Source organism: Anolis sagrei, chromosome 6 (assembly GCF_037176765.1).
Source record: "Anolis sagrei isolate rAnoSag1 chromosome 6, rAnoSag1.mat, whole genome shotgun sequence".
NCBI classification, from domain to species: domain Eukaryota; kingdom Metazoa; phylum Chordata; class Lepidosauria; order Squamata; family Dactyloidae; genus Anolis; species Anolis sagrei.
Genome location: NC_090026.1, coordinates 100,834,055 through 100,860,940, shown reverse-complemented (window position 1 = coordinate 100,860,940; position 26,886 = coordinate 100,834,055). Strand labels below are relative to the sequence as shown.

General features: G+C 40.7%; 2 protein-coding genes across 8 annotated transcripts in view; one reads left to right on the top strand and one right to left on the bottom strand.

Moving 5' to 3' along the window:
* Nucleotides 1-14,305, top strand: part of DYNC1I1 (dynein cytoplasmic 1 intermediate chain 1) — a 238,670-nt gene extending 224,365 nt beyond the window's left edge. For 4 of the 6 annotated variants that reach the window (XM_060782223.2, XM_060782221.2, XM_060782226.2 and 1 more), the window contains one exon: nucleotides 13,492-14,305. In XM_060782223.2, the coding sequence (XP_060638206.1) occupies nucleotides 13,492-13,602 (111 nt within the window). In that variant the 3' untranslated portion in view covers nucleotides 13,603-14,305. The remainder of the gene's footprint in view (nucleotides 1-13,491) is intronic. The other 2 variants (XM_060782225.2, XM_060782222.2) reach the window with 1 other exon arrangement.
* Nucleotides 14,306-18,009: 3,704 nt separating this feature from the next.
* The window catches only part of SLC25A13 (solute carrier family 25 member 13), a 139,153-nt gene continuing 130,276 nt past the window's right edge, over nucleotides 18,010-26,886 (bottom strand). For both annotated transcript variants that reach the window (XM_060782218.2, XM_060782220.2), the window contains 3 exons: nucleotides 20,075-20,233; nucleotides 19,660-19,750; nucleotides 18,010-19,390 (listed from right to left, as the gene is read on the bottom strand). In XM_060782218.2, the coding sequence (XP_060638201.2) occupies nucleotides 19,210-19,390; nucleotides 19,660-19,750; nucleotides 20,075-20,233 (431 nt within the window). In that variant the 3' untranslated portion in view covers nucleotides 18,010-19,209. The remainder of the gene's footprint in view (nucleotides 19,391-19,659; nucleotides 19,751-20,074; nucleotides 20,234-26,886) is intronic.

Here is a 26,886-nt window from a genome sequence, read left to right as displayed (position 1 = left end):
GCAACATGAATGGCTCTCCTTCTCATTTTATTTTCAGCAATCCTGTTGGGTATATTAATCTAAGAGATACAAGGTCATCCAGTGAGTTTCATATCTTGGACTGATAGTGTTGTTGAAACAAATAAAGCATTTATGTAGGACAGATATCACAAATACAATTGGCTCCTGAAGTAAGTGATAAAAGCTATTATAATCTCAAAGTTCTATTTTCCCATTTCTATCCTTCTTAGAGAAGACAGATGATTATCAAGAAGAGAGATGATTATCAGGATTATCTGAACTTCCATTGTTCTCCTTCCATTCCTAGGGGGCCACAATTGAAATCCTGTTGGTTAGTCTCAACTATAGTATTGGTGTTGTGTCCTTCAAGTAATTTCTGATCTGTGATGACCCTAAGGTGAACCTATCACAGGGTTTTGTTCACCAGATTTATTCAGAAGAGGTTTGCCATTGCCTTCCTCTGAGGCTGAGAAAATGTAACTTTTCCAAGGTCACCCAGTGGGTTTCACAGCTGAGTGAGGAGTCAAAGCCTGGTCTCCAGAGTTGTAGTTCAACAGTCAAACCACTATACCACACTGTTTCTCACAACTAAAGGAGGTCTATCAAATCAGTTGTTGGATAGATAAATCAAAATTTGATTTACGACCTCATCACATTGAAGTCTAAAGAGCAGTCAATAGCGGGGGAGGGGGATTTTCCAGGAAGCATGTCAAATCTGGGGGGGAGTGGAGGAACTCATTGCCTCATGCCCCGCATCACCACCTTACCTATCCCACGGAGGGACACATCACTGCCCAGCTTCCCCCAGCGCTTGCCCTGTTATTTCATATGAGAACACAGGAAAGAATGGGAAGCCTCCCGTGTTCTCTGGGAAGCATCCTAGGATGCTTGGAGGATGCTAGAAGCACGGAGTCCCACTGGAAGTAGCCCTATGTTGTCAAATGGGCTCTGGCAGGCTCCGTACTTCCAGAATCCTCCAAGGATCCTATGACACTGAAAAAGGTAATGTGATGAGGTCTATGACACTGAAAAAGGTAATGTGATGAGGATGCATATTAAGAAGTAAACTTAATCTAAAAAAACTTATGCTATCAACTTTGTTCTACCAATTAATCCTAAAGATTTTATGGATTTTAATTGAATTTTTAAATATCAATGTTTGATTCTGTTTCAATGTTTGTATATTTGTAGATTTCAAATTGTATTGAAATGTTTTTAATGTAAGCAGCTTTGAGTCTCGTTGTGGAGAGAAAAAGTGTGGCATAAATAATAATAATAATAATAATAATAATAATAATAATAATAATAATAATAATTGTGGTGGTACAAGATCACTTTTCTTATTGATTTATTTTAGGGAGAAGCAACAGCAGGATCTAGTTTGGGGTGTCCTGCTTTAGAAGGACTGTCTAACCCAAGTTTGTACTGTATAAAGTGAAAGGACCAAGGAAGTGGAGGGTTTTGGGACTTCAAAGTTGTCTGTGCAGAGGTAGCCCATTGACTTCATCCTTAGAGGCACAGGAATTATTTAGTCCTGTTTTCCTCCCTTCTGGTAGACATCATAGACTTCCTTATTCACAGCAGCAATTTCTAAAGTTGCATCTGTCCATGCAAATTTTACTTTTTTTGCCTTTTTTTTTGCCTCTTTTATGTGATGCATAAGTCATGTACTCAGCCCACCTTGCAAGATAGTATAGATAGAGGAATATTTCCATAGAGTTCTCTGAAGCTGAAAAAATAATTTTTGCTTCCATAAATAAACAGCTCCCAGGGATGGGAAAGAAAACTTGATAAGTGGTTCTGCAGAATTGCCTTCGGGAGGGCAAGATTCCAGCGAGCCTAAAACAGGCTATTATAAAGCCGCTGTTGAAGAAACCATCACTTGACCCCACTAAATTGGACAACTTTCGGCCTGTTTCCAATCTTCCCTTTTTGGGCAAAGTCATGGAAAGCGTGGTGGCCTCACAACTCCAGGTATTCTTGGGAGACACGGATTATCTGGATCCGGCACAGTCTGGTTTCAGACCGGGACATGGTACCGAGACGGTCTTGGTCGCCTTAGTGGATGATCTGCGCCGGGAGCTAGACAGGGGGAGTGTGTCCCTGTTGGTGCTCCTGGACCTCTCAGCGGCCTTCGATACCGTCGACCACGGTATTCTTCTGGGGCGCCTTGCAGGGATGGGCCTTGGGGGCACTGCTCTGCAGTGGCTCCGGTCATTCCTGGAGGGTCGTACTCAGAAGGTGTTATTGGGGGACTCCTGTTCAACGCCGCAGCCGTTGACCTGTGGCGTTCCTCAGGGCTCCATCTTGTCCCCCTTGTTGTTTAACATCTACATGAAGCCGCTGGGTGAGATCATCCGGAGTTTCGGGGTGCGGTGTCACCTGTACGCAGATGACGTCCAACTCTGTCACTCCTTCCCACCTGCTACTAAGGAGGCCGTCGAAGTCCTGAACCGGTGCCTGGCCGCTGTAATGGTCTGGATGAGGGCGAACAAACTGAAATTAAATCCAGACAAGACAGAGGTACTCCTGGTCAGTCGCAAGGCCGAACAGGGTATAGGGTTACAGCCTGTGCTGGACGGGGTCGCACTCCCCTTGAAGGCACAGGTTCGCAGCTTGGGTGTGACCCTGGACTCGTCGCTGAGCCTGGAGCCCCAGGTTTCAGCGGTGACCAGGGGAGCATTTGCACAGCTCAGGCTCGTGCGCCAGCTGCGCCCGTATCTTGGGAAGTCTGACTTGGCCACGGTGGTACACGCTTTGGTCACATCCCGCCTTGACTACTGCAACGCTCTCTACGTGGGGCTGCCCTTGAAGACGGCCCGGAAGCTTCAGCTAGTCCAGCGCGCGGCAGCCATGTTGTTAACGGGAGCTGGACGCAGAGAGCATACAACGCCTCTGCTGTCCCAACTCCACTGGCTGCCGATCTGCTACCGGGCCCAATTTAAGGTGCTGGTGCTTTCCTACAAAGCCCTAAACGGTTCCGGCCCAAAATACCTTGCAGACCGCATCTCGGCCTACGAGCCCACGAGGGCCTTGAGATCATCCGGGGAGGCCCTTCTCTCGGTCCCGCCCGCCTCACAGGCACGTCTGGCGGGGACGAGGGAGCGGGCCTTCTCGGTGGTGGCCCCCCGGCTGTGGAACACTCTCCTGGTTGAAGTTAGACAGGCGCCCTCCTTGATGGCCTTCCGTAGGGGCCTAAAAACATGGCTCTTTGAGCAGGCCTTCAACTAAGTATAGTTAACTGACACTGGAATGAATTAGGACTGCGAATTTTGGCTATGACCCCAGGACTTGACGAAGCGGATTTTTAGTATAAGTATATGTTGTGTTGTATTTGTCTGTTTTGTATGTCCAGACCCGCTGTACACTGTCTTCTTTGTTGTTGTTCACCGCCCCGAGTCGCCTCCGGGCTGAGAGGGGCGGTCAATAAATGCAATAAATAAATAAATAAATAATAATACTGCACTGCATCTTAATGTAAAACAATAAAATACTACATTTAAAATAAAATAGTCCCCTAACATTCTAGGGCACTCTAATGAGGAAAATAGAAAATGTGAATTTACAGTAACAAATTAGCCATATAGGAAAAGTAAACCAATTTCCCAAGTATATTTAGCTACTTTTTATACGCAGAGTAAAATCAGCTTGACTAGGAAATTGTTGTAGCTATTTGCTGATACTGCAGGGAATTGAAAGGGGAGGGAATGCTCAATGCCAAATTTAGGTTAAAGCTATATTCCATCAGTGTAATGGTGCAGTTGTTTGCAGTGTTCAGCTGAACAGACATGCTCTCTTTCTTGTGAGTAGTGGCATATGTTTTCTGCACAAATATCTTCTGAAACAAGAATTAGTTTGTATAATTAATCATCTTTATAATTCTTCTGTGGTTTGAGCTTGTCACTTTCAATGCCAACCTTGCTTGTGACAGAGGACTTAATTATGGTGTTAAGTTTTTTCTCCCTTCCAATGGTTGGTAAAGTTGCATAGAGTTATAAATGCAGAGTGCTGTGGAATGTATGTCTTGATAAGGAGCTGGTTAGCCTGAAATTGCAGCAAGTTACAGAAGAGTTCAGGATATTAATTTGCTCCACAGAAAAGCGGAAACGACATATTTGAACGATAATTTTATGGTATTTGCAGGCGCTTTGGCTGTGATCCAACAGACCGCAAGTACACAGGTTTGGTGGCTTTTTAAAAAAGCAAGAGATCCATGTGTTGCTCATACAAGGCACATAGATCTTTGTCTTTCCATAGCAGACTTTAGAAATTTGAGACCCTTGTGACTTTTTTTGAAAACAGCTCTTGGGTATGTACTGTGCTTTCAGACAAATTTATTCTAATAAAAATCCTGCATCACATATTTAGTATACTCATTGGTTAGCAATTCAATGAATCAAATGTTTTTAAACAAATCTTAAAGCCATCAGGTGAAAATGGTCTCCAACTCCAAGAAGACATTGTCAAACATGATTGAGGAGACTGCTAGTAAAAGTTCAGAATATCTGACATTGACCAGCAGTGGCTTCTTATCTACAGGTGCTGGAGAATAAACTGCATTCAAAACAGAAGCTATACCAAGTATTGGGAAACCCAAGCCCGGGGGCTGGATGCAGCCCCTTGGGCTCTTTTCTTAGGCCCTCCTCTCTCTCACCAACCTACACTTCCTTCCTTCCTTCTCTCTTTCCTTCTTCCTTCCATTCCATCTTTATATCCCTTTTCTCCTTGCATCCTTCCCTTCCACCCTTTCATCCTTCCTTCCCTCTTTCATCCCTCCTTCCCTCTCTCTTTCTTTCTCCTTTGTTCCTTCCCTTTTGTCTCCTTCATTCTCCCTTTCCTCCCTCCCTCCCTCCATTCTCTTCTACCCTTCCACTCTTCTCTCCCACCCTCTTCCTTTTCTTTTTCTTTCCTCCTTTCCTCCTGGGGGATGTTTAATTGGGAGAAGAGAAGGTAGAGAGGGAACATGAGAACCATGTTTCAAGATGTAAAAGGATGAGCCATTGAGGAAAAGGGGGGAAACTGATTTTCTGCTGCTCTAGAGACCAGGGCACAAGGGAGCAATGGTTTCAAATGGCAAGGAAAGAGATTTGACTGAAAAGATTACAAAGAACTTCCTGGAGAATAGCATAGGCTGCCTTGGAGTGTGGTGGAGTCTCATTTTCTGGAGAGGCTGTCTATCAGAGGCTGTCTATCAGGAGTGCTTTGATTGTACCTCCCTACATGGCAGGAGGTTGGACTGGATGGCCCTTGAGGGTCTCTTCCAGCTCTATGATTCTAGGATTATATATCAGGAGTAGGCAATATGGGGTCTAATTGATACATGTTTTCTCTCCCGTCCACTATCTCATTGTGACCAAGGCTAACTTTTGGAATCCAAACGTCTCCTGTCTTTCCTTCACTTTCTCCCTCCAAAAGAGAAGGGAAGGAAAGGGCAGGGAGGGGACTTGGGAAGAACCTCTTTCCTCCTGGCCCACCCACCCCACTCCAGCCTGCCATGCAGCCCCCAAGTTAGAAGGTTTGCCCATACCTCACTTTTTAAGGCTTTCTCTACATCATGTGTTGGTAACCCGTAATCTTCCAGATGTTGAGAAGGGGCCGTAACACCTTGGTAGGACATATATTTTGCATACACCAGCTCCAAGATCAGTCCTAGGATCTCCAAGCTAAACAACTTAAAATCCCAGAGAGCCATGCCAGTCAGGGTAGACCCATACTGGGCTAAATGAACCACTATTTGAATGCAGTTTTCAGCATCCCTCATATTAGTTGTTCTGATTGAAACTTATGGGGTTTGAAGTCCAATAGCATCTAAAAGCATAGATAACTCCTCCATCCTTGTCTTTACATCGGTGTATATGGGCAAATCAGAGATATGTGTTTATGTGTTAGAGAGGGAAAACAGTGCAAGAGAAGCAAAATATTAAAACAGTATAGACATGTTTTGGCTTCTACCTCTTCTTTGATTCAGAATAGTTGAAGTCAGAATATGAAATATTTTTCTATAGTCATTTTAATTTTTCTCTTGTATTAGTCATTCTGATACACAAATGCTTCTTTTGGGGGATCCAGAACAAATGATACCTTCAATAAACCAGATTCTAGTCCATGGTAGTTCATATTATAATAAATTGGTATCAAAGATTATTTTTGTTGCTTTTGCTGTTTGACTGTCCTTAAAAAGATTTGTGCCCACTTGCTGTGTAGAATAAAATGTTGATGAAGCTTCCTGAAATGAAGGAAATGTGTAGCTAAGCAAAAGTCAACTGTGACAAGAGTCAATATGGGTGTTGGAGGTTTCGGTAGCTTTGGTTCAAGAGGTTGATGGGGTGGTCTGGATGTGAGTGGTGTAGACTAGGTCTCATTGTGATTCCAAATAATCCCATTGTCAAAGTATTGAAAACGTGGTTACATTTTCCAAAGCAGCACCGAGATGGTTGGCAGATTTGTTTTTATGGTCAATGACTAAGTTGAATTTCTTAGCTTGAGATATATTTTTTGACATTAAAGGAGCACCTTAATATTTCATCTTATATTCAGAAAAGCTACAAAGCAGTGAAAAAGTTCATGTGCGTTGTCACTGGTGGATCAGCTTCTCTTGAACAATGCGGAGACATAGTTCACAGCAGAGGTTAATCGAGACAAAAACCCACAAATGAACTTTATGGAAGGGTGGTATGTACAGCTCCAATGATACCTGCTGTGTATTGAACAGAGACAGTCTTTAGCCCGTCTGTGGTATCCCACCCCGCCGGTTAAGCGGACCAGTATATACACAGCACTGATTAAAATCATCTGCATGCAGTTTTCTGGCTTCAGCCTCTTTGCCAGTGGTTTCATCCATTGTTAGCACTGATGCTAGGCTCTCCGAAGAGTTAAACACGGTGGTGCTCTAGCTATGCGAAAAGGGTGCTTTTGGTTACTTTGGTGGCCTTTCCCTTCCATATGACCTCCCACTTTGTTTCCAGCCATGTGTGTGGCATTGGGAGTTGCCTGGAAAAATACAGACTTTGTCAGACTATATATAAAGGAAAATAATGAAGGAGTTTTGATATTACCACAAGATCAAAGCCAGAATAGGTGCACATATATAACAGCATATGTTTGCCCATACTGGGTTAGCTGCAAAATATCTTCTCTGGCCTCGGTGAAATATGAATAGCTTCCATGGGGAGAATGAAAATGGGGTGGATTTTTAATATGTTTATAGAATAGATTTTCCGTGTGATTTGGAAAGGATTGGGCCCACTGTGTGAAATTATCTATATGTGACATTTATTTCCTATCAGCTTTCAATATCTCTTTTCTTTTTGTAGGCTTTTCAGTGTATCTGCACATAAATCTATATGTAAATAAGTGAACAATCAAAGAGAAATGAGTTTAAGGCTGTGTAGTTTCAGCTTCCTCCTTTTCCTAGCAATCCCAGCTGTGTTACAGAGGAAGCATAAATGAAAAAGTTTAACAAAAACCTATCACTGTTTAGTCAGTTACATTTTTATATACATTGTATTTTGAGTTTGGAAGTGTATTTCCAGGATCAAGACTTTTATTTGTTCAAGACTGATTTGTGCAAAACCCTTGACATGAAAAATGATTTATAGCAAATCCCTTTTCAAAATTAAACCAAGTTCCTAGAGAACATAAGTGGACAATGTCAAAACGGTGGAAACTGTGTTTAGGATAAACAGTTAATGGTTAATGCTCTCCTGAGATAGACATTTTCTAAAATGATTCTGTTAAATTGAAAAATTACAAGGATGCTGATAAACCACTTTTGGTCTTTATTTTGAAGCCTCATCATAGTCATTATAACCCATTTGCTTTGCTGACGCTATTGGAGGAACCAAACAAAAATTAACCCAAATTCTTTTCTGCGGTCCTTAATTAACCAGCTGTTCGAAATCTTTTTTTAACTAGCTCCCTTGAAGCCAAACATCATTTAGAACAAAATATATAAAATGAGAACACTGGGATGGGAATTTCTGTAACGTTGTATTTCATATAAAGCCCTTTTTCACCAAAGAAATTGGAGTGGGGTGTGGAAGACATTGAAGTAGATGTGGAAGCATTATAGCCCCAAAAGCGTTTTTGTCACAGATGCAAAATCAAAACTGCATCTTTTCTATGTTCATTTGTCACACACATACGATATGCAGAAGACTAGAAAATGAACTTCTAATCACTTGAAGAGAAGTTCATTTTCTAGTCTTTTGTATGTAATTTGTGCCATCATGCTTCATAGTGAGGTCAGCTCCCAACAGAAGATAAACAATAGCAGAAGACCAGTGTGCTTTGCAATTTATAGTAGCTTCCCATGTGGCAGAGCAATGCTAACAAGAGTACAACTCCCGCATCTACAGGACATATGTCATGGACTTCGCCTGGATATGCAAAACCACGGAAAATGGCAAAACCTGTTGAAATGAAGGATTTCCGACCCCAAAGTATTATAGAGAGGCTGTATCTTTTTGGAAGTAGATAAATGAAACCATGGATATTGTGGTTATGGGGGTTGTCCTGTTCTTAGAAGATGGGAGTTCTATGCAAGATCTACCATTCCATCGAGAACACCGCTGGCATACACTGTCATGTCCGTACATCTGCTGATTTATTTGCTATCATAATTTGTCCACTCCCTTGTCCTCACACAAAACCAGTCTTAAGAAATTAACCACAACAGCTACAAGGCTGGCATAATTGCTGCAACTATTCTCCCTGCCCTTGAGTATTCTACATATAATTGGCCTTTTCCAAGGCAGAATGCCCAAATCCAAGCCAATGGAGAGCAACCCAAATCCCTCATCTCTTCTCCCAGAGGACACAAGATTGGCTCCGTAATATTGTAATTTAGAGTCCTATCACACCACAGTATTATAGCGCTATTATTCTGCTTTAACTGCCATGGCAACATCCTATGGAATACAGGAATTTGCAGTTTAGGGAGGAGCATTTAGCATTCTTTGCTAAACTACAAACCCCAGTAATCCACAGAATGTTGCTGTGGCAGTTGAAGTAGAATAATAGCACCATAACAGTGTGATTTTTCCCCCTGATCTAAATTACCCATTGGAAACAGTTGCTAGGTTTTACACTACCTAATAAAGATTGAAATCTGCACCCTTAAAGTAAAACTGATAATTTTAAAAATAATCTTTTTTTTTTTTGCTGCTGCTTCTGCTGAGCATAATGGTCATTTGAGAGATTTGTAAACAAGAGGCCAATGTGCAGGAATCAGTAAGTAAATGTAATTCTGTGGCCTCTGCCAAAAATACATGCCCTTAGTGTGCCGCAGTGTTGGTTTCTGTGCACAGGATAAACCGTGAGAAACATTAATTTTAAAGAGTTTGTTTTATCAATCATAAATACTATTGACTTGAGTCACAAAGTGGTCTCCTAGCTTTTAGTGGAAGCCTAGAAGGAAAGAAAAGTTGTTGTCATAGATGTGGTCGATGAAACTTTTATGGTGACATTAAAGGCAGTTCTTGAAGTATATGGAGGGCTGTGCTGATTTGCAGGCTCTTTTTAAGACCTCACATGACTATTCTGTACACCAGTTTGGGAAATGCTTTGCTATAGGCATGTTTTTCTTCAGCCCACATGCCCTTTACTTATCTTAATCAGTCTACATCAAGCTGGCTGGCTTGTTTTTGGAAGTTACAGTCCAAGTGTGGAAGACACTGGTCAGAAAGGTTTGGTGGGAATTAGTATCATTTATTTCATATAGATTGATCAATTGGCTGTTGGGGGTCCCAAGGTCACACCCCAATACCTTTATGTAGAGCTGAGAAAGACTCCTATTAAAGAAGTGGTGTCAGGGAGGTAAAATGAGCTAGATGAACCAGTGGTTTGACTCAGTATAAGCAAACTGTGTGTGTGTGTGTGTGTGTGTGTGTTCATTAGTTGTTGTGGTGTTGTGGAGGAGCTCTAGACCATGAGAACTGAAATACACATAGAGTGTTGGATTGCAGCAACAATGTTTTTTGACTTGGGAACATAGTAAGACCTTCTTTATACCAAATCAGACCATTGACCTATCTACTAGTCATGGGCCCAGTATTTGCCTCATTCATTTATTTTGTGTTTTTGTGTCATTTTGTTCATTTGGAATGCATGAAACAGTACACCCCCCTGCACAACAATATCAATGAAACGAAAGGAAAGTGGAAACGGTAACCGTTTGGTTGGCAGGGCATACACCAAGCGCTGAGTGCCTCTAACTTGGTCCTCAGTGCTTGGCTGTAGGCCTGACAGGTTCTGGCATTTTGTTACAAATATGCCGAAAACATTTGTTTTTTTGGACCTTGACAAAAAAAGCTCCTCCGGAAAGATGCCCGTTTTTGGGAGAGGTAACTTGAAAACAAAAATGAAGTCTTACTGATGCAACATACAGGAACGGGTAGTAGTTCTGTACAAATGCACAAGACTACTATCTACCCCAGTGTTGTTAACATTATTTAGTCACTGGAATAGATAGAACAGTGCTAACATCAATGGAGTAGATAGCCCAATTGTCTAAAGAAGAGCTATGTTTCCAAATGAAAAACATAGCTGCTTCAACTGTTGGTAGTAATTATCCTAGATTTCAGCAATGCTTTTTAAAAATCCTATTTGGAGATATTAATCGTTGAACATCAGACTTTCAATCCTCAGACAGAATTGGACAGTTGAGACCTTCATTCCCAATCTTGTATCTAGGATGTTCCTTTGTAGAAGCAGCTGAAAAGGTTAGCATAGTTTTATGGCACATTAGCAGTAACGGAATGAAACTACATGCACACACAGAGTGAGTCACGCTGCTTCTTGTCTTGAAACAGTTGCTTTCAAGCCCTTCTACATACTGCATAATGTCTTTAAACAGTTCCTCTCTCCTACGAGCAACCAGAGAGAGATTACAGACTTTACAGAGCTGTAAAAATGCACATGGTTAATTTAAATTCATTGTTGCTAGCTTCTAGGACCTGAATGTATGAAAATGTACATAGAGAAAGCCGTTTGGTGATTGTTTCAATTTTATTTTGCATTATCTCTCAAAAATTGCAAGACCAGATTCGACTAGAATGGTTTGTGGGAGATTGTCAACTGCAGCAGTAAAATATCCTAGCCTCTTTAGCATTTGAAAAACATATTGTGCTTTGAGCACACTTTTTCATCCTATCCCCATAAAAAATGAAATAAAAAGGGGAATGTTTTTACCAAGTATTTTCAATTTTGAGTGAAGGGAAAAAATCTGTTTGCTTAAAATTTTCTTCCTCTGTCCCAGAGGTACTTAGCATTTTTATTATAGCCTTTTTTTTCTCTTCAAGTTCCAATTTATATTTTGTATAAATAAGGCATACCAAGAGCCTAACAAAGGAAAAACCAAAACCAAACAAAACAACAAAAACTTGACAATCCCCATAGATGTTTCTCTCTCTCTCTCTCTCTCTCTCTCTCTCTCACACACACACACACACACACACACATATCTTGGGTTTAAAGTTTTACACCCGCCTGTGTTCTACCTGGTGGTAGTGATACACTGTGGTTCTACTTCAGCGGCATTCTGATCTTGTAAATACTATACAAGTTATAATGCATGGCTCCATCCTGTTGAATCTGGGGATTTCTCCAGTAGAGTCATGCTTATCCAACATAAACGGGCCAGAAGAATGTTGCATAAATGAAAATGTTGGATAATGAGGAATTAAGGAAAAGCCTATTAAACATCAAATTACATTATGATTTTACAAATTAAGCACCAAAACATCATGTTTTACAACAAATCAATAGGAAAAGCAGTTCAATATACGGTAACATTATCTAGTAATTACTGTATTTACAAATTTAGCACCAACACTATGCAATGTATTGAAACAGCTGTGGATCCGGGCAGGAGGCAGACTGTGTTGGATAATACAGAATGTTGGATGAGCAAAGGTTGGATAAGTGAGACTCTACTGTAGTTTTCTGAGATACCATGAATTCTCTGCCAGAGAGCTCTAGTGCTGTATTTCAAGGAAATGCACTTGGGAATTCTAAGTATCTCAGACACCTACAAACCCTAAACTTCTAAGGGAAGGGGTTATGGCATTTTTAAAAAAAGATATCAAATGGCTGTAATTGAGACATGTGGATATGTCCTCCTGATTTATAGTTATGGGCTGAACTCAAGGATTAGACCAATTGTTCCTATCCTTTGGGCCTCCGGGTGTTTTGGACTTCAACTCCCAGAAATCCCAGCCAGCCTACCAGTTGTTGGGAACTGTGGGAGCTGAAGTCCAAAATACCTGGAGGCTCAAAGGTTGGGAACCACTGGATTAGATGTTGGCAGTAAGGCAGGCAGACAAATTCTTCCAACTCTGAGCTGTTTCTTCAATGGCTCCTCTGTGTGTGTGTGCCTTCAAGTCACCTGTTAACTTATGGCAACCCCATAAATTTCATAGGGTTTTCATGGCCAACAAGTACTTATAGGTGGTTTAGCTAGTTTCTTCCTCAGAAATACAGCCTTCGTCACCTGATATTCCATGGTGGTCTACCATACAAATGTTAACCAGGGCTAATCCTGTGTAGCTTCCAGGATCAGACAGGATCTGATGCCTTCAGAGTATTTAGGCCACCATGGCTTCTATACTTCTATCCTTTTTTCTCCCACCACTCTTCCTGTGCTGGTACAACACCATTGCCATTGTGCACCAGTAGAATTCCAACCATAATTTCACAGACCGCTGGGGTTTTTCAACAAATTCCGGAATTACTTATCCAGATTGGCCAGTCATTATGCTGGGTGGGCAATTCTATTAGTCCAAAAGATATACTCTTTTTAAAGTCCTGTCTAAGGTTGACATTTGCACATGTCTGCAATATTGTGATACCAAGTTTGATATGAAGTGTTTGTTTGGGCTTTGTGGTGGGTTTAAATATCAATTTTCCAAGTTCTCTGATTTAAAGGGCCCTGAGTGGAAAGTTATATGGCATGTGCCAGATTCCAGCTTCATTTTGGTGCTTGTGTTTCATGCTGTACAAGCAGGTGTCCCTTACTGCATAGGGATATTTAATTTATAATGTGGAAATTTAACTATGCCAGAAAAGTTCAATTCCAGTATTACCGAGATGAATAAAATTTAAGCAAACACACACTGGGTTATGGGAACTCAGCACTTAACAAGTCTAGCTGTACTTCCATGGAGCCTAGTTCAGGTCAGTGGTGTAACTTGAAAACACTTTCTAGGTACTGTTTATACTTGGGCAGATTATGCAATTTAGATCCTTATCAAAATGAGCAAATGTGTTAAATCGACACACATATCCCACGTTTCTTTATCCTAAAGTAACAAGCTACTTAACTGCTTGCAAAAACATTCCTCTCAATTTTCATAATTGCCTGCCGCAATGTTCTTTGGTGAGGACTCTTTCCATGGAACACATTCTCATTAAAAAAAGGTTTCTTAAGGCCACTTCTTACTGATATGCTGCCTTCGTTTGATCACGTTCTTCTCCATTTAATTCCCCTTGCAGCTTGCCATCCCACACAGTGATGAATGGAGCCGATTTGCCCGGACCTTGGTAGAAATCCGAGCCAACAGAGCAGACAGCGAAGAAGAAGGGACCATGGAAATCTCTGCCTAGAAGAGAGGAAGGTGGTTCCCCCTTCCCTTCCATCAGTTACACGCGTGTTCAGTGTCAAATCAGTATTGTTGTGGCTTTTCATGCCAATGTTCATGTCAGCATTACCCAAGAGTTCCGACTCCTTCCTATTAATCACGCTATGCTTTAAGCCGTCTGAAAATATCCAGAACGCTTTCATGCTTCATATTTCTTTTCTGAGGGGTTACCAATGAGAGGACAAATCAAACCCAAGTGGGTTCAGTTGTTGCCTTTTTAACTACTTGAGTAGCTGCAGTAACCGGCTAGAAACCCCCGGATAAACGTGGGCTCGCAAACCTTTCTGGCGCAGCCCTATTAAATCCAGATGAAGTCAGTTATGATTGGGTACAGATGTGGCGTGCTTTGCGACCATGGGACTGGGCCAAAGACTTTAGATGTGGTGTTTCACATGGTGACTTACATTATGAATGGATGTACTATATGAACGTTGCTGCCCCTTATTTATTGCGGTGTGCTGCATGGAACATATTTATTTGAAAGCATTAAAATAAACGATCCTAAAGCATGTGCATAACGAGCAAACGGCATTGTCTCTGCATGCCTATTGGGGTTATATCGCCCTCCAAAATAACAATTACAGGATGTCACTTTGTACGAAAATGAAATCTGTAAAAGCTTGGTTGAATAAATGGAACTTTTTTTTAAAAAAAATGCCTATTATTTCTAGGTACTTTAACAATATTTCATGTACAGTTGGTTGCCGACACTTGTTAGAGGCTAGCAGTTACAGTCTGAAGCAGGAGCTCTGCTCTAGAATATGGCTAATAAAATAGGCCAGTGCTGTGCAGAGCCATGTGTGTTACTATTTTCATATTAAGACCATTTCATTTACTGACAGAGAAAGGAACTGGGACTTCTAAGAAAGTGGGACTTATTTAAAACCGTTTTAAAAGCAGTAACAGACAGTGATACTTTTGTCTATCCCCTCCTGCATTTATGAAAGAAAATAAAGCTGATCTTATGGGTGAGCAGAGATTGTTACGAGAACTTTAGAAAAGGGGGCAAGTATTCCTTGCTATTATCCATGGAGGCTAAAGCTGATAGGAGCTGTATTCCAGCTATACCTGGAGGTCCACGGTTGTCTGTCCCTTCCACAGAAGAGATAGCAACATGGACTGGTTGGTTGGATAAGTATGTGTGTATGTTTTTCTACCACTGTTGGTCAATACAGCTGAAAAGCGGGGTCTGTCAATACATTTACATCATAGTTTATTATGTTCTGGCATTAAAGTTTGCCGTATATATGTTGTGCTCTGCCCCGAGTCCCCTTCGGGGTGAGAAGGGCGGAATATAAATGTTTTAAATAAATAAATAATGCATAATTAAAAGCCCTCCACTGACCATCTTACAGAAAATGTCTAAAGTGGCTCTGTTGTCCTCATCATTTTGATGACCCAGATTAGGAGCCATCCACAAATGGTACCAAGATAGAATTTAAGCTACCTACCAAGGTTAAGCTTCAAAATATGGTCCTGTGTTAAGATTTCTCAGCCTGATTAACCCAGGCAGATCCAAAGGAACTCACTTAAGCAGGAGGCCTTGTAAAGGCACTCAAGAGAGTAAATAAAATCACACTTTTTGCCTTACTGTTTGTAATAGTTTTCTCTCAAAAGGTTCCCATATGGGCTGGTTCTGGTTGTAGTCATTTTTACAGTAGACTCATTGGAATCAGTGGGACAAATGTTAATCCTGAGTTATGGATTTTAGTGGATATACTAGAGTTCAGCAGGACTCTGGAGACCAGGTTCAAATCCCTGCTTGGCCACAGATACTCACTGGATGACCTTGGGAAAATAATGCTCTCTCAGTCTCAGGAAGAGGGCAAAGACAACCTCCCTCTGAACAAATTCTTTCAAGAGAACTCCATAATAATGTCACCTTATGATTTCATTTCTATAATAATAATAATAATAATAATAATAATAATAATAATAATAGCTGTTTTTATATACCGCTCAATCTCCCTGAGAGGACTCTGGGCAGTTTCCAACATAGGGCAAAACATTCAATTTCCGAATGACACAAAAATCATACAAAAATGAAACATTATAAAACACAAAGTCCTATTAAAACAATCACATCATTTGAAAGCCAGTTTTAATTTTACTACATCAGATGGAAATCATTTGAAGGAAATCAAAATACAACTACTCTATGAAGAAAGCTGTACCGAATCCATTTAGTTACACTACCTTTATCTTATTTATATAAGGTAAAGGTAAAGCTTTCCCTTGACATTAAGTCTAGTCACATCCGACTCTGGGGGGTGGCGCTCATCTCCATTTCTAAGCTGAAATGCTGGTGTTGTCTGTAGGCACCTCCAAGGTTATGTGGCCAACATGACTGCATGGAGTGCCATTACCTTCCCGCAAAAGCGGCACCTATTGATCTACTCACATTTGCATGTTTTCAAACCGCTAGGTTGGCAGAAACTGGGGCTAGCAATGGGAGCTCACCCTGCTCCCCTGATTCAAAATTATTTCTGTATTGCTATGTTATTTTGCTCCTAAGTCAAAATACACTTCCCAAAGAACTTATGTACTAGTGGTGAAAACAAAACTGCTGCTGTGTGCCAGCAAATAATCTTAAAATTTGAAAATATAAAAGGAAAAGGAATGGAGAGAGAGACGGAAAACAAGCATGGAGGCATCAGAGCAGTGGTTCCCAACCTTTGGGCTTCCAGGTGTTTTGGACTTCAGCTCCCACAGTTCCTAACAGCTGGTAAGCTGGCTGGGATTTCTGGGGTTGAAGTCCAAAGCACCCAAAGGTTGGGAACACTGGGTTAGAGCTTGTGGAATAGCTTTCTATTCAATCTATCTTGTCTTTAAAGGGATAATCAGGTAGTGTACAATTACATTTTGGCAAATGCTAAATTGGATGCAAATTTCATTGTGCTTTACGGTATCCCAACCAAAATCAATGGGATTCTGTCAAGAAAGCTCCATGATAACCAATATAAATTAGGTCCGATTGTGTTTTGCTAATATCAGTAGGGCTATTCTGAATTACAACACCTTTCACACAGATAGTAGTCGCAACACTTTCTAAAATACTCATTGTGAATAGTCAAGAACACAGTTTGCTCAAGTGCTGCTTCTGGTTTGTTTGCTGTGCTTAACTTCCCTAGAGAATTCCATAATGAAAATATCTTGAAGTTTAGTTATTTCTAAACCCTCCAGTAATTTGTTATGTATAATCGCTGGATTTAGAATACATGCTTTAGCGTAAGCAGCACAGTTAAAATGTGCTGCTCAACTAAAAAAAATGATGCTTACATTTTTCAAGAAGCGTTTCTACATCGCCTGTTTCACTCAGTGCAGGTTTAATCAGAATTGTACAGCTGAACGCACAGGGACTTCCTAGGGTTGTGTTCATCTATCCGAGGCAGACAAAAATGTGCACATATGCCAGAGGTCATTGGAACAAGAAATGCAGCATGCTCAGGAAAAACAGCCTTAAATGATGATGCAATTGGTAACGTAGTTGTTCTCAGTGGTACCACTGCCATCCCTATTTACAGCCCTGGGATCAAATCCAATTGCCATTTTCAGTGGGAAAAGACCTATTAAATCAGCGGAAGGTAGTCAGGAGTTGACTCAGCTTCCAGGAATTGTGTATTTTGGGTAGTCTAGTAATTGGAATTAGGTAGCAGCATGAAGCCTATGTTATAGTCTGGGGCGTGAAGAGCATTTTCCTTAAGGCAATCTCTTAGATTTTGGGTAGAGATAAAGTTGATAGTAGTGGGGAAGGAGAAAGACTTGACTAACAGCTCAGATCCTTAACCAGGACACTGCAAGGGCAGCATCAGTACAAGACACAAGAAGACTGGGTTGCTATGAGTTTTCTGGGCTGTATGGCCATGTTCTGGGCTGTATGGCCATGTTCTCTCCTTCTGGAGAGAATGCTTCTGGAACGTGGCCATACAGCCCGGAAAACTCGCAGCAATTCAGTGATTCCAGCCATGAAAGTCTTTGACAACACAAGAAGACTGTTTTAGCTTTTCTCAAACCAGTTACCACTCAGTTATGTTGAACAACAATACCCCAACATGGCTGTTGTTGATGATAGGGTATGGATATGGACCAAACTTGGCACAGATACTCAATATTTCCGAATGTGAACACTGGTGGAGTTTGGGAGAAATAGAGCTTGACATTTGGGAGTTGTAATTGCTGGGATTTATAGTTCACTTACAATCAAAGAGCATTCTGAACCTCACCAATGATAGAATTGGGCCAAACCTTCCACACAGAACCCCCATGAGCAGCAGAAAATACTGTTTTCTGATGGTCTTTGGCGACCCCTCCAGGGGTCCCGACCCCCAGGTTGAGAATCGCTGATGTAGAGGGTGCTGAATAATAGTCAAAATATTCAAAAATATTTTATTCCGGTTAATTTTTATATAAAAATCTTCTTTTTAATTCAACAAAGGTAAGAAGAATTTCCACACAAATATTGTCCAATTACAAGCTGGCAGTTAAGGCAGATCACCATTGATACAATGCATGGATTTTATTTTTTATTCCTATTGCGTTTATTTCAACAAGCAGCAGTTACTCTAGAAGTGCAGAACACAAAACACGAATTTGAATATCAGCACAGTCAGACTGCAAACCCATGGGCGCAGCCTCCATTTATGTCAAGGGTGTGTGTGTGTGTGTCGTGTGCAGAAGCCTGAAGCTAAACAGCACAAGAAGGGATGAAGGACTTGTAGCGACCTCTTTCAATGCGCCTGTTGCTGACAGACCAATGCACATGGTATGATGCTCAGGCATTTTTCCATAAAGTGGATGGTCTAAAGAAAATGGCATTTCTCAGCCCACTTCCTACCCCTGTGAGCAGTCCTACTCCAGGAACAGAATAAAATGGCTAAACTTTGGTTGTCGTGGTTTTACATAAACATGTTCCCCATAAAGGCTTCCCAATACAATTCAGGAATGCAACTTGTGCGTGTTATGCATGTCACATCCAGTGACTCCAGCACAGTTCAGTACAGTATGCACACATGGACTATATTGTTGTGCACCAAGCGCCATTCTTTCTGGGGTATGTGTATATCCAATATGAAACCCTAAGAGTTGAATAGTAATTTTTCCAGGTAGTATGGACAGCTGTAGTCTAAAATGTAATTTCTAGGATTCTAGGTCTGAGGCCGAACATTAACTTTTCCAAGTTCTAATGTAGCTGCATTGGCAATATAGTGCTCACCTGATAACTACATTCCCGGACTTTCTTGGTTTGGCCACCAGCAGGTTCCCCAAGGAGAACAAATTGAATTATATTTTCATGGCTTTTATCAAACAGGTGCAATTACATTCACAAATCCCAAGGTATGCCAAGTAGAAAACAAAATACATTCATGGACCCAAACCAATAAGACTATTAGCAGAATTTCACAGTGATCTGATTCAAGATGCACACAGACCAATGATTTACACCTAAAAGGAAGCGGCAAGGAGAGAGAAGAGAGGCAGATTAGACAGAATAGCTGAAAGAATGAGCTATTGAGATTGATCAGCTGTATGGCTCTTTCCCAGTCCTTGGGAGAAGTAAGTCATTGCTCCAGGATCAAACCGAGGCTGCCTGAGGACTGGATGGTGTGGCCTTAAACCGAGGTAAGTAAAGTCCAAATTTATTTTCGATTCCAGCAAATGTGGCAACAGCCAGTTTATAGCCCCCAAGATGATCAGGATTTGGAGCAGGCAGAGTGATCCTGGATTTTGGAACTGGTTCGGATCCTGCTGGTCTTCTGAAATGTTTAGAGATAATAAGAAACATGTATTACTTTAAAAAATCAGAACTGAGATTAAAAACCTATACTAAATCTCAAGAGGAATCTTCCGTGTCTTAGCTACAACCCAATTCCTTGGTTCCTTCTCCCCAATAATGGCCATTCTAGGTCATTAGGCAACTTTATTATTTAACAGCATGGAAGAGTTGGTCCCTGGACTGGTTCTGTTTTCCTCCCTCTTCCCTACAACCAGATATATGTCAAAGCAGTCAACATGTCATACTTACACTCCTCCAAAATCAACGTAAAACCACCTCTGTAGCAGCTCATAAGTCACCAGGGTCACCCCAAACTGAGGAGAGGACCGAAACACACGAGCTTGGGGTGAAAAAGAAAAGAAAGTAGTGCCATGTTAAACAGGCAGCCTTATGTATATTATTTATTTATCTGCTTTATTTCTATACCACATTTTTCAGCCTAGATTAGGCAACTCAATGCGGTTTACACAGTGCAAGTTATACAGTAATATACAGTTAAAAACGCATCACACATTACAACAAAATCAACAATTATTATCAATTCCTTATCAACCAAAGTTTAGCCATTTTATTCTGTTCCTGGAGTAGGACTGCTCACAGGGGTAGGAAGTGGGCTGTATTGTATACACACTCCATAATTAAAATAACTATTCTCAAAAGCTACCTGCAGCTCCTTTCCAAAAAGCCCTTGGACCTTCCTCCTGTAGGATCTTTCTGAAGCAGTCAATGACACCACTATAAGTTGTTTGTCCTGCGCGGGCTGCCACTTGTAACCTCGTCTTGATGACATCTGCAGGAGTCACCAAGGAAGCAGCGGGCATACCTTAAGAAGGAAGAGTCAGGGAGAGAAGAATCAGCTTCTGGACCTGCTAGGAAATAATCTCCTTGTCATATTTGCACATCACTGTATGATGTCATATCTTCTGAACTTATATATATGAAAGTAACAATATTTTTTTTTTACTAAAGATAAACCTCCATTAAATCAATGATAGGGAATGACTACTGATAAGACCATGTTCCCTTAAGCCACATAAAATCAGCCCTTGCAAAAAGGTCTGATGTGGAAATGAAATTCTCCAAGAAAAGTAGTGACCAGCTATTGAGAACAGTAGTATTAGAAAATCTGAGTGGCCAAATCCAGAATGTAGATAGCTCTTCCCAAGAGCTTAGGTTTTTAAACTGCAGAAGGAAAACTTGGAAAGGAATGCCTACTGTAACGTTCCCATATTTTAAAATTACTCTGCATATAGAAAGCTTACATTTTAGGAAGATGGTTTAAGCTTATCCTACAGCCTAACATGGCTATTATTATTATTATTATTATTATTATTATTATTAATACTACTACTACTACTACTACTACTATTATTATCAAATTTATTTGTACCCCGCTAGCATCTCCCGAAGGACTCAATGTGGCTTACAAAGGCCAAGGCCACAATAAAACAACAATATAACAATTACATGTAAACCAAAGCAAATCAAAAACATTAAAGCAATAACAGTGAACAATAAAACACACAGTGATACTTTAGTGAATGTTCAAATATCACCTTTTATTTACATAGCTGTATTTTTGCCACTCCTCTCCCTCCCCGTCATGGAATATCAATTGAAGCCCATCATGTACCACCCATATCACTGTGAGAAGACATGGTTTTATTAGAACTAGAAACTACTGAAGCTCAGGCCTGGTTTCTATTTTGATAGGAGACCACCAAGTAATGCCCAAGATCTCCAGGGCAAGCAAAGAATCCTACCTAAAATGTCAGCCTTTACTGGGTTAGATGACTCAATAATCTGATTTGATCCAAGACAGCTTCCTATGCTCTCTCAACCATGAAAAACAAGTAATTGAAACTCAGAAAAAGAAAACTAGTATTTTCTTGCACCACATGTGCTGGACTCTGGTGAAGCCCTGATGAGATGGGGACAGCTTGGCCTTATTTTCACTTAGAGATTGGGCAGCAAAACAGAAGCATTCGATAAAATGCTCCAAGCTGTCAGTGTACCCCACATTGCTTACTGGTGGTAAGAGTCAGCTCCTCCATGGTTTTTAGTATTTGGCCTTCTGGAAATCTCAACATTTTCTCTACTCCATCCTGGTTCAGGTCTACATGTGATGAAAATCCTTGCTAAATTCAGGTGCAAATTTGAATCATCACCCCATTCTCCCCCTACAAAATTATTTTCATGTTTTCCTTCAGTGCGATGCACATCTGACCATGTCTATTATCCTTGGCAAAATCTTGCTATGATATCTATGCTGGCAGATAAACAACAGAAAGCAACCAGTGCTGAATTATCAGCAAACATGGGTCACAGCATTTTTGTGGTAGGCATACTGAAAAGGTTACATCAAAACGGGTTTTAAGGTGCAAACCAAAATCTTTTCCGGCTTATCTACTGCAATTGTCTATGTGCAGATTTTAAGAAAATAAGATAGAAATGGGAGGGGAGGGAAGGGAGGAAAATAAAGCGAGATTTTTATTTCAGAAAACAGTGTCTCTTCTTATTTTATTACTTTTCCATTCTGCATGAATTCCAAACCAGCTTGGGCAGACAGAGATGCATAAACGTCCTTTTTCTCTCTCCCTCCTCCTCCTTCCTGCCTCTAAAGCTTAATAATTCTGTAACAGTTTTTGTCCAAACCAATGTGGTCTGGCTCCAAAACGCCACCTCACTTTTTTAGCAGACGGCTTTGGAAGAGATGTAAAAAGTGTGTGTTTATCACTAAAATAGGAACTGCTCCACCTCTTCCCAAAAACCCATAAAGGGGGAACAGGACCAAAAACATGGCACAAACTTTCACATATGAAAGTCTGGCCGATAAATCACATCTACACTTGAAATGTGTTGCAAAGGATACATTTCACCTCAGGATACTATTCAGAGATGCTGGACTCCTATACTTTCAAGATAAGCTAAAACCAGAAAAACACAGCAGTCCATGTATACAACCTTCTGTGTTGAAATAGTGTCTCAGCTGAGTACAATCTGGATACAAACTAACCAATGGTCTTTGACCGTTTCGTAGACATTCCCTTTGGGGGCATCAGCAAGTGTGAACTAGCCCTGAGCCTTGTGGTGCAATTCCCAAATAGTTTCCACATTATATGCATTTTCCAAGACTTCCTATCTGCAGGGATTCCAAAATTACAACCCAACACTCTTTGGAACATATTTTGCTGAAATGGTCCAGATGCCCTCAGTTAAGTTTAAATGGCACAATTGAGTAGGTTTGCGAAGAAGGCTTCTTACTAAAAACTAACTCCAGAGAAAAGGTAATCAAACCTGAGATGAATACAAAGGATATGAACAAATGAGTATGCCTCTATAGACCCATCATAAAATTAAATTCATTCCTTGCTATATCACATCCTTACTCTTCCAAGGACATGGTACTTTACCTCACCAATAAATTATATACTGCATGATAAGATGCAATTAAAGACCCATTCCTTCTGGCATGACTACCAGTCAATTTTAGATATTTCAAGAAATATTTAGTTAGTATTAGTCTCAGTCTTTATTATGTGTATTTTTATTGTATACATTTTAATAGATTTGTTTATTGATTAGTCCTCTGACCATATCAACACTAAAACACAAAAGGCACAATAATATTTTAGTAGTATTGTCTGTTTTGAACATGTTGGACTTCACCTCAAGCTGCGAGAAGAGGCAGATAACAACAACAACAACAGAGCCCAATAACAACAAACACATTTCTTGGTGGATTGGTTTTTAGGACTGTTCCTGAGGTTATTTGTGGTGCTGATTCAGAAAACTGCATTTGATAGATTGCATCAGTTCTAGTTTCTTAGATATTTGTGTCTTACTGATTCCAAGCTTCCATCCTAGAAACACACTCTCTTCTCATTAAAAAAAGACCACAGCACTGAGAAAGTAGAATAAAACTGTACTGCAAATGTTAGTAATATGAGTCTTTGCAATTTGGATTCTGGAACATTTCAGGATAAGGGATGCTCAATCTGTAAAGGCAGTGGCAATATAACAGGATAATGTTGCCTGTCATTATTTTACAGTCAGGAGCTACAGTGACGCAATGAGTTAAACCCTTGTGCCATCTGAACTGCTGACCTGAAGGTTGGCAGTTTGAATCCTTGAGATGGAGTATGCTCTCATCTGTCAGCTCCAGCTTCCCATACAGGGACATGAGAAAAGGCTCCCACAGAGACGTTGCCCAGGGCAACGTCTCTGCAGACGGCCAATTCTCTCAACAACAGAAGTGACTTTCTCAAGTTGCTTCTGGGATGATCAAAACATTTTTACAATCATTAGGGAATTCAGAGGCGTTTCAAAAATAGGAAATGAGACTCAGTTTACCAGTATTTGTGATTCATCATGTCCACATTGTGCTCCCCTTCCAAGAGCAAGAATCTTCATGGATGTTACCCTTAATACTAGGGGAAGAAATGTACCCAAAGCTATCAGAATGCCTTCTCAGGTCCAGGGAGAAAAGTCTTGCACACCAGTCTTAAGGAAAGTATTTAATGGGTTAATGGAAAAATTATGCACAGGGAGCATTTCCCTTAAAGACAGGAGAGAGTTAACTATCTACTACACATGAAGGAAAAATATTCCCTTTTGAGTCTCGGGGAAAAGTAAGCCTCACGATTCCCCCTCTTGAGCAAATGGAACAAGCAAGTCCACTTATATCTCGGATCGCTTTTGCTATCAGAAGCAGAAATTGATTTTCTGGTTGTAAAGACTATCGGCTGCATAGGACATTGGATATTACATCCGGATATTATACCTATTCTTTCTCTGCTTCTTTAGAGCACATAGGTTGAATACAAAAACATTCCAAGTTAAAAAAAATGTGTGAAAGACATTATCTAGGACTCTTTCCAGGGCATTCTTTTAGCAAAGCACAAAGGCGAAACCACCAAATGCGGGGAGTGGTCAATTCCATTTCAGACACAGGAGCAATTAGCCGAGAAACTTTCTTTGGATTACAAAGAGCAAAAAGCTCAATGCCAACCCTTCTAAGGTAGTGGGTGAGAACATATAAAAAAGGGAAGTGAGGGGGGAAAACAAACAAATGCTGAACTGTATATGGAGACCTTTAGCTGCTTCCCAGCAGGAGAGAAAAGAACCATTTTCTGCTTTCCTTTTCACTCCATGCAAAAGAGGCAACATTTCTTCTCCCCAGAGTCATTACATTTCTGTTATCTGTCATAATAACAGAGGGTTCACATTTAGATAGACTCCTATGCAGCTTTTCAAATATACGGCTTCAAACCTATGCTCGCTTGCTGATACTCTGTATAACAAGGATGTAATTTGGTTTTTTTTTTATTTTGTACATAATGCTTTAAAAAGAGATATTTCTCTCCCCCGGCCATAGTCAAATATGTTTACAACGCCGGCTACTGGGATCAATGGCTTTCCTCCTCCAGGTGGGATTTACTTGGATCCTGTTTTGAAATGACATCCCAATTTCTACCAATCACAAAGACATTGAAAGAAAGACTATTTTATAAGCATTTCTACCTTTCCAGCCATTTCTCTCCAACCACCACAATCACCTGGGCAACAGATTTCTTGCCATTGTCATTACCACATTTGAGCCTATAATCTCATACATGTGATAAGAAGTCTAAAAATTATAAATCAAAATAGCCACAAACAGAGACTGGCACAACATTTGCACTGGCCGTGTATATGCTCTAGGCCAGCATTTCTCAACCTGGGGGTCGGGACCCCTGGGGAGTTGTGAGGGGGTGTCAGGGGGGTCACCAAAGACCATCAGAAAACACAGTATTTTCCGTCAGTCATGAAGGTTCTGTGTGGGAAATTTGGCCCTATTCTATCATCGGTGGGGTTCAGAATGCTCTTTGATTGTAGGAGAAATATAAATCCCAGCAATGACAACTCCCAAATGTCAAGGTCTATTTTCCTTCAACTCCACCAGTGTTCACATTTGGACATATTGTGTATTCGTGTCAAGTTTGCTCCAGATCCATCATTGTTTGAGTCCACAGTGCTCTCTGGATGTAGGTGAACCACAACTCCAAAGCTTAAGATCAATGCCTACCAAACCCTTCCAGTATTTTCTGTTGTCATGGGAGTTTCTGTATGGCAAGTTTGGTTCAATTCCATCATTGGTGGAGTTCAGAATGCTCTTTAATGGTAGGTGAACTATAATCCCAGCAACTACAACTCCCAAATGACAAAATCAATCACCCCCTCCCCAACCCCAAATTTGTATTCAAATTTGGGTGTATTGGGTATTTGAGCCAAATTTGGTCCAGTGAAAGAAAAGATATCCTGCATATCAGATATTTATATTACAATATAAATATCTGTTCTGTAGCAAAATTACAGTTATGAAGTAGCAACGAAAATAATTTTATGGTTGGGGGTCACCACAAGATGAGGAACTGTATCAAGGGGTCTTGGCATTAGGAAGGTTGAGAACCACTGATTTATATCATATATGGAAAATGAAGCCATTTGATAAACCATATCTATCTATCTATCTATCTATCTATCTCAAGCTTTCAAATAACTGTTCATATTTGTGTGTTGCTTGTATCGTCACAAGCTGAACACTCCATACTTGATATCAGAACAAAATCGGTATCTCCTTTTTATTTTGCCAGCACTGGTTGTCTTTCCATTTTACCTCTCCAGCTTTTTAAATAAATGAAAAAGCAGTAAGTTCAATGACATTTCCCAGAAGTCTATACTATGTCCATGTTCCCTGGTTCAAATATGACACATAAAGGAGGATATGGACTTCAGTACATAGGTACACAAGGACTACTCAATGCTAGAAAGGCATTTAAGGTCTAAGTACATGCATGTCAAGATACTTTTCTGGTTATACTAGTGCCTAAATATTTGTATCCTTGGTCAGATTGATTTCTCAATACTATGTGGAGCAGTGGGTTAAAGCACTGAGCTGCTGAGCTTGTTGATCGAAAGGTCACAGGTTCGATTCCGGGGAGCGGCGTGAGCTTCCGCTGTCAGCCCTAGCTTCTGCCAACCTAGCAGTTCGAAAACATGCAAATGTGAGTAGATCAATAGGTACCGCTCCGGCGGGAAGGTAACGGCGCTCCATGCAGTCATGCTGGCCACATGACCTTGGAGGTGTCTACGGACAACGCTGGCTCTTCGGCTTAGAAATGGAGACGAGCACCACACCCCAGAGTCAGACATGACTGGACTTAATGTCAGGGGTCTACCTTTTACCTTTTTTACTACGTTATAGGGCAATTTCTCAAATATGGCAATCCTATAAAAATGACTGGATTGGGATTGGATATTTATTGTTGAGTGCCTTCAAGTCACTTCAATGTATGGTGACCCTAAGGGGAACCTCAGGGGTTCCTTGTCAAGATGTGTTCAGAGCACGTTTGCCCGTGCCTTCCTCTGAAGCTGAGTGTGGCATGCCCAAGGTAAACCAGTAAGTTTCCATGGCCAAGTGGGGATTCAACCCTG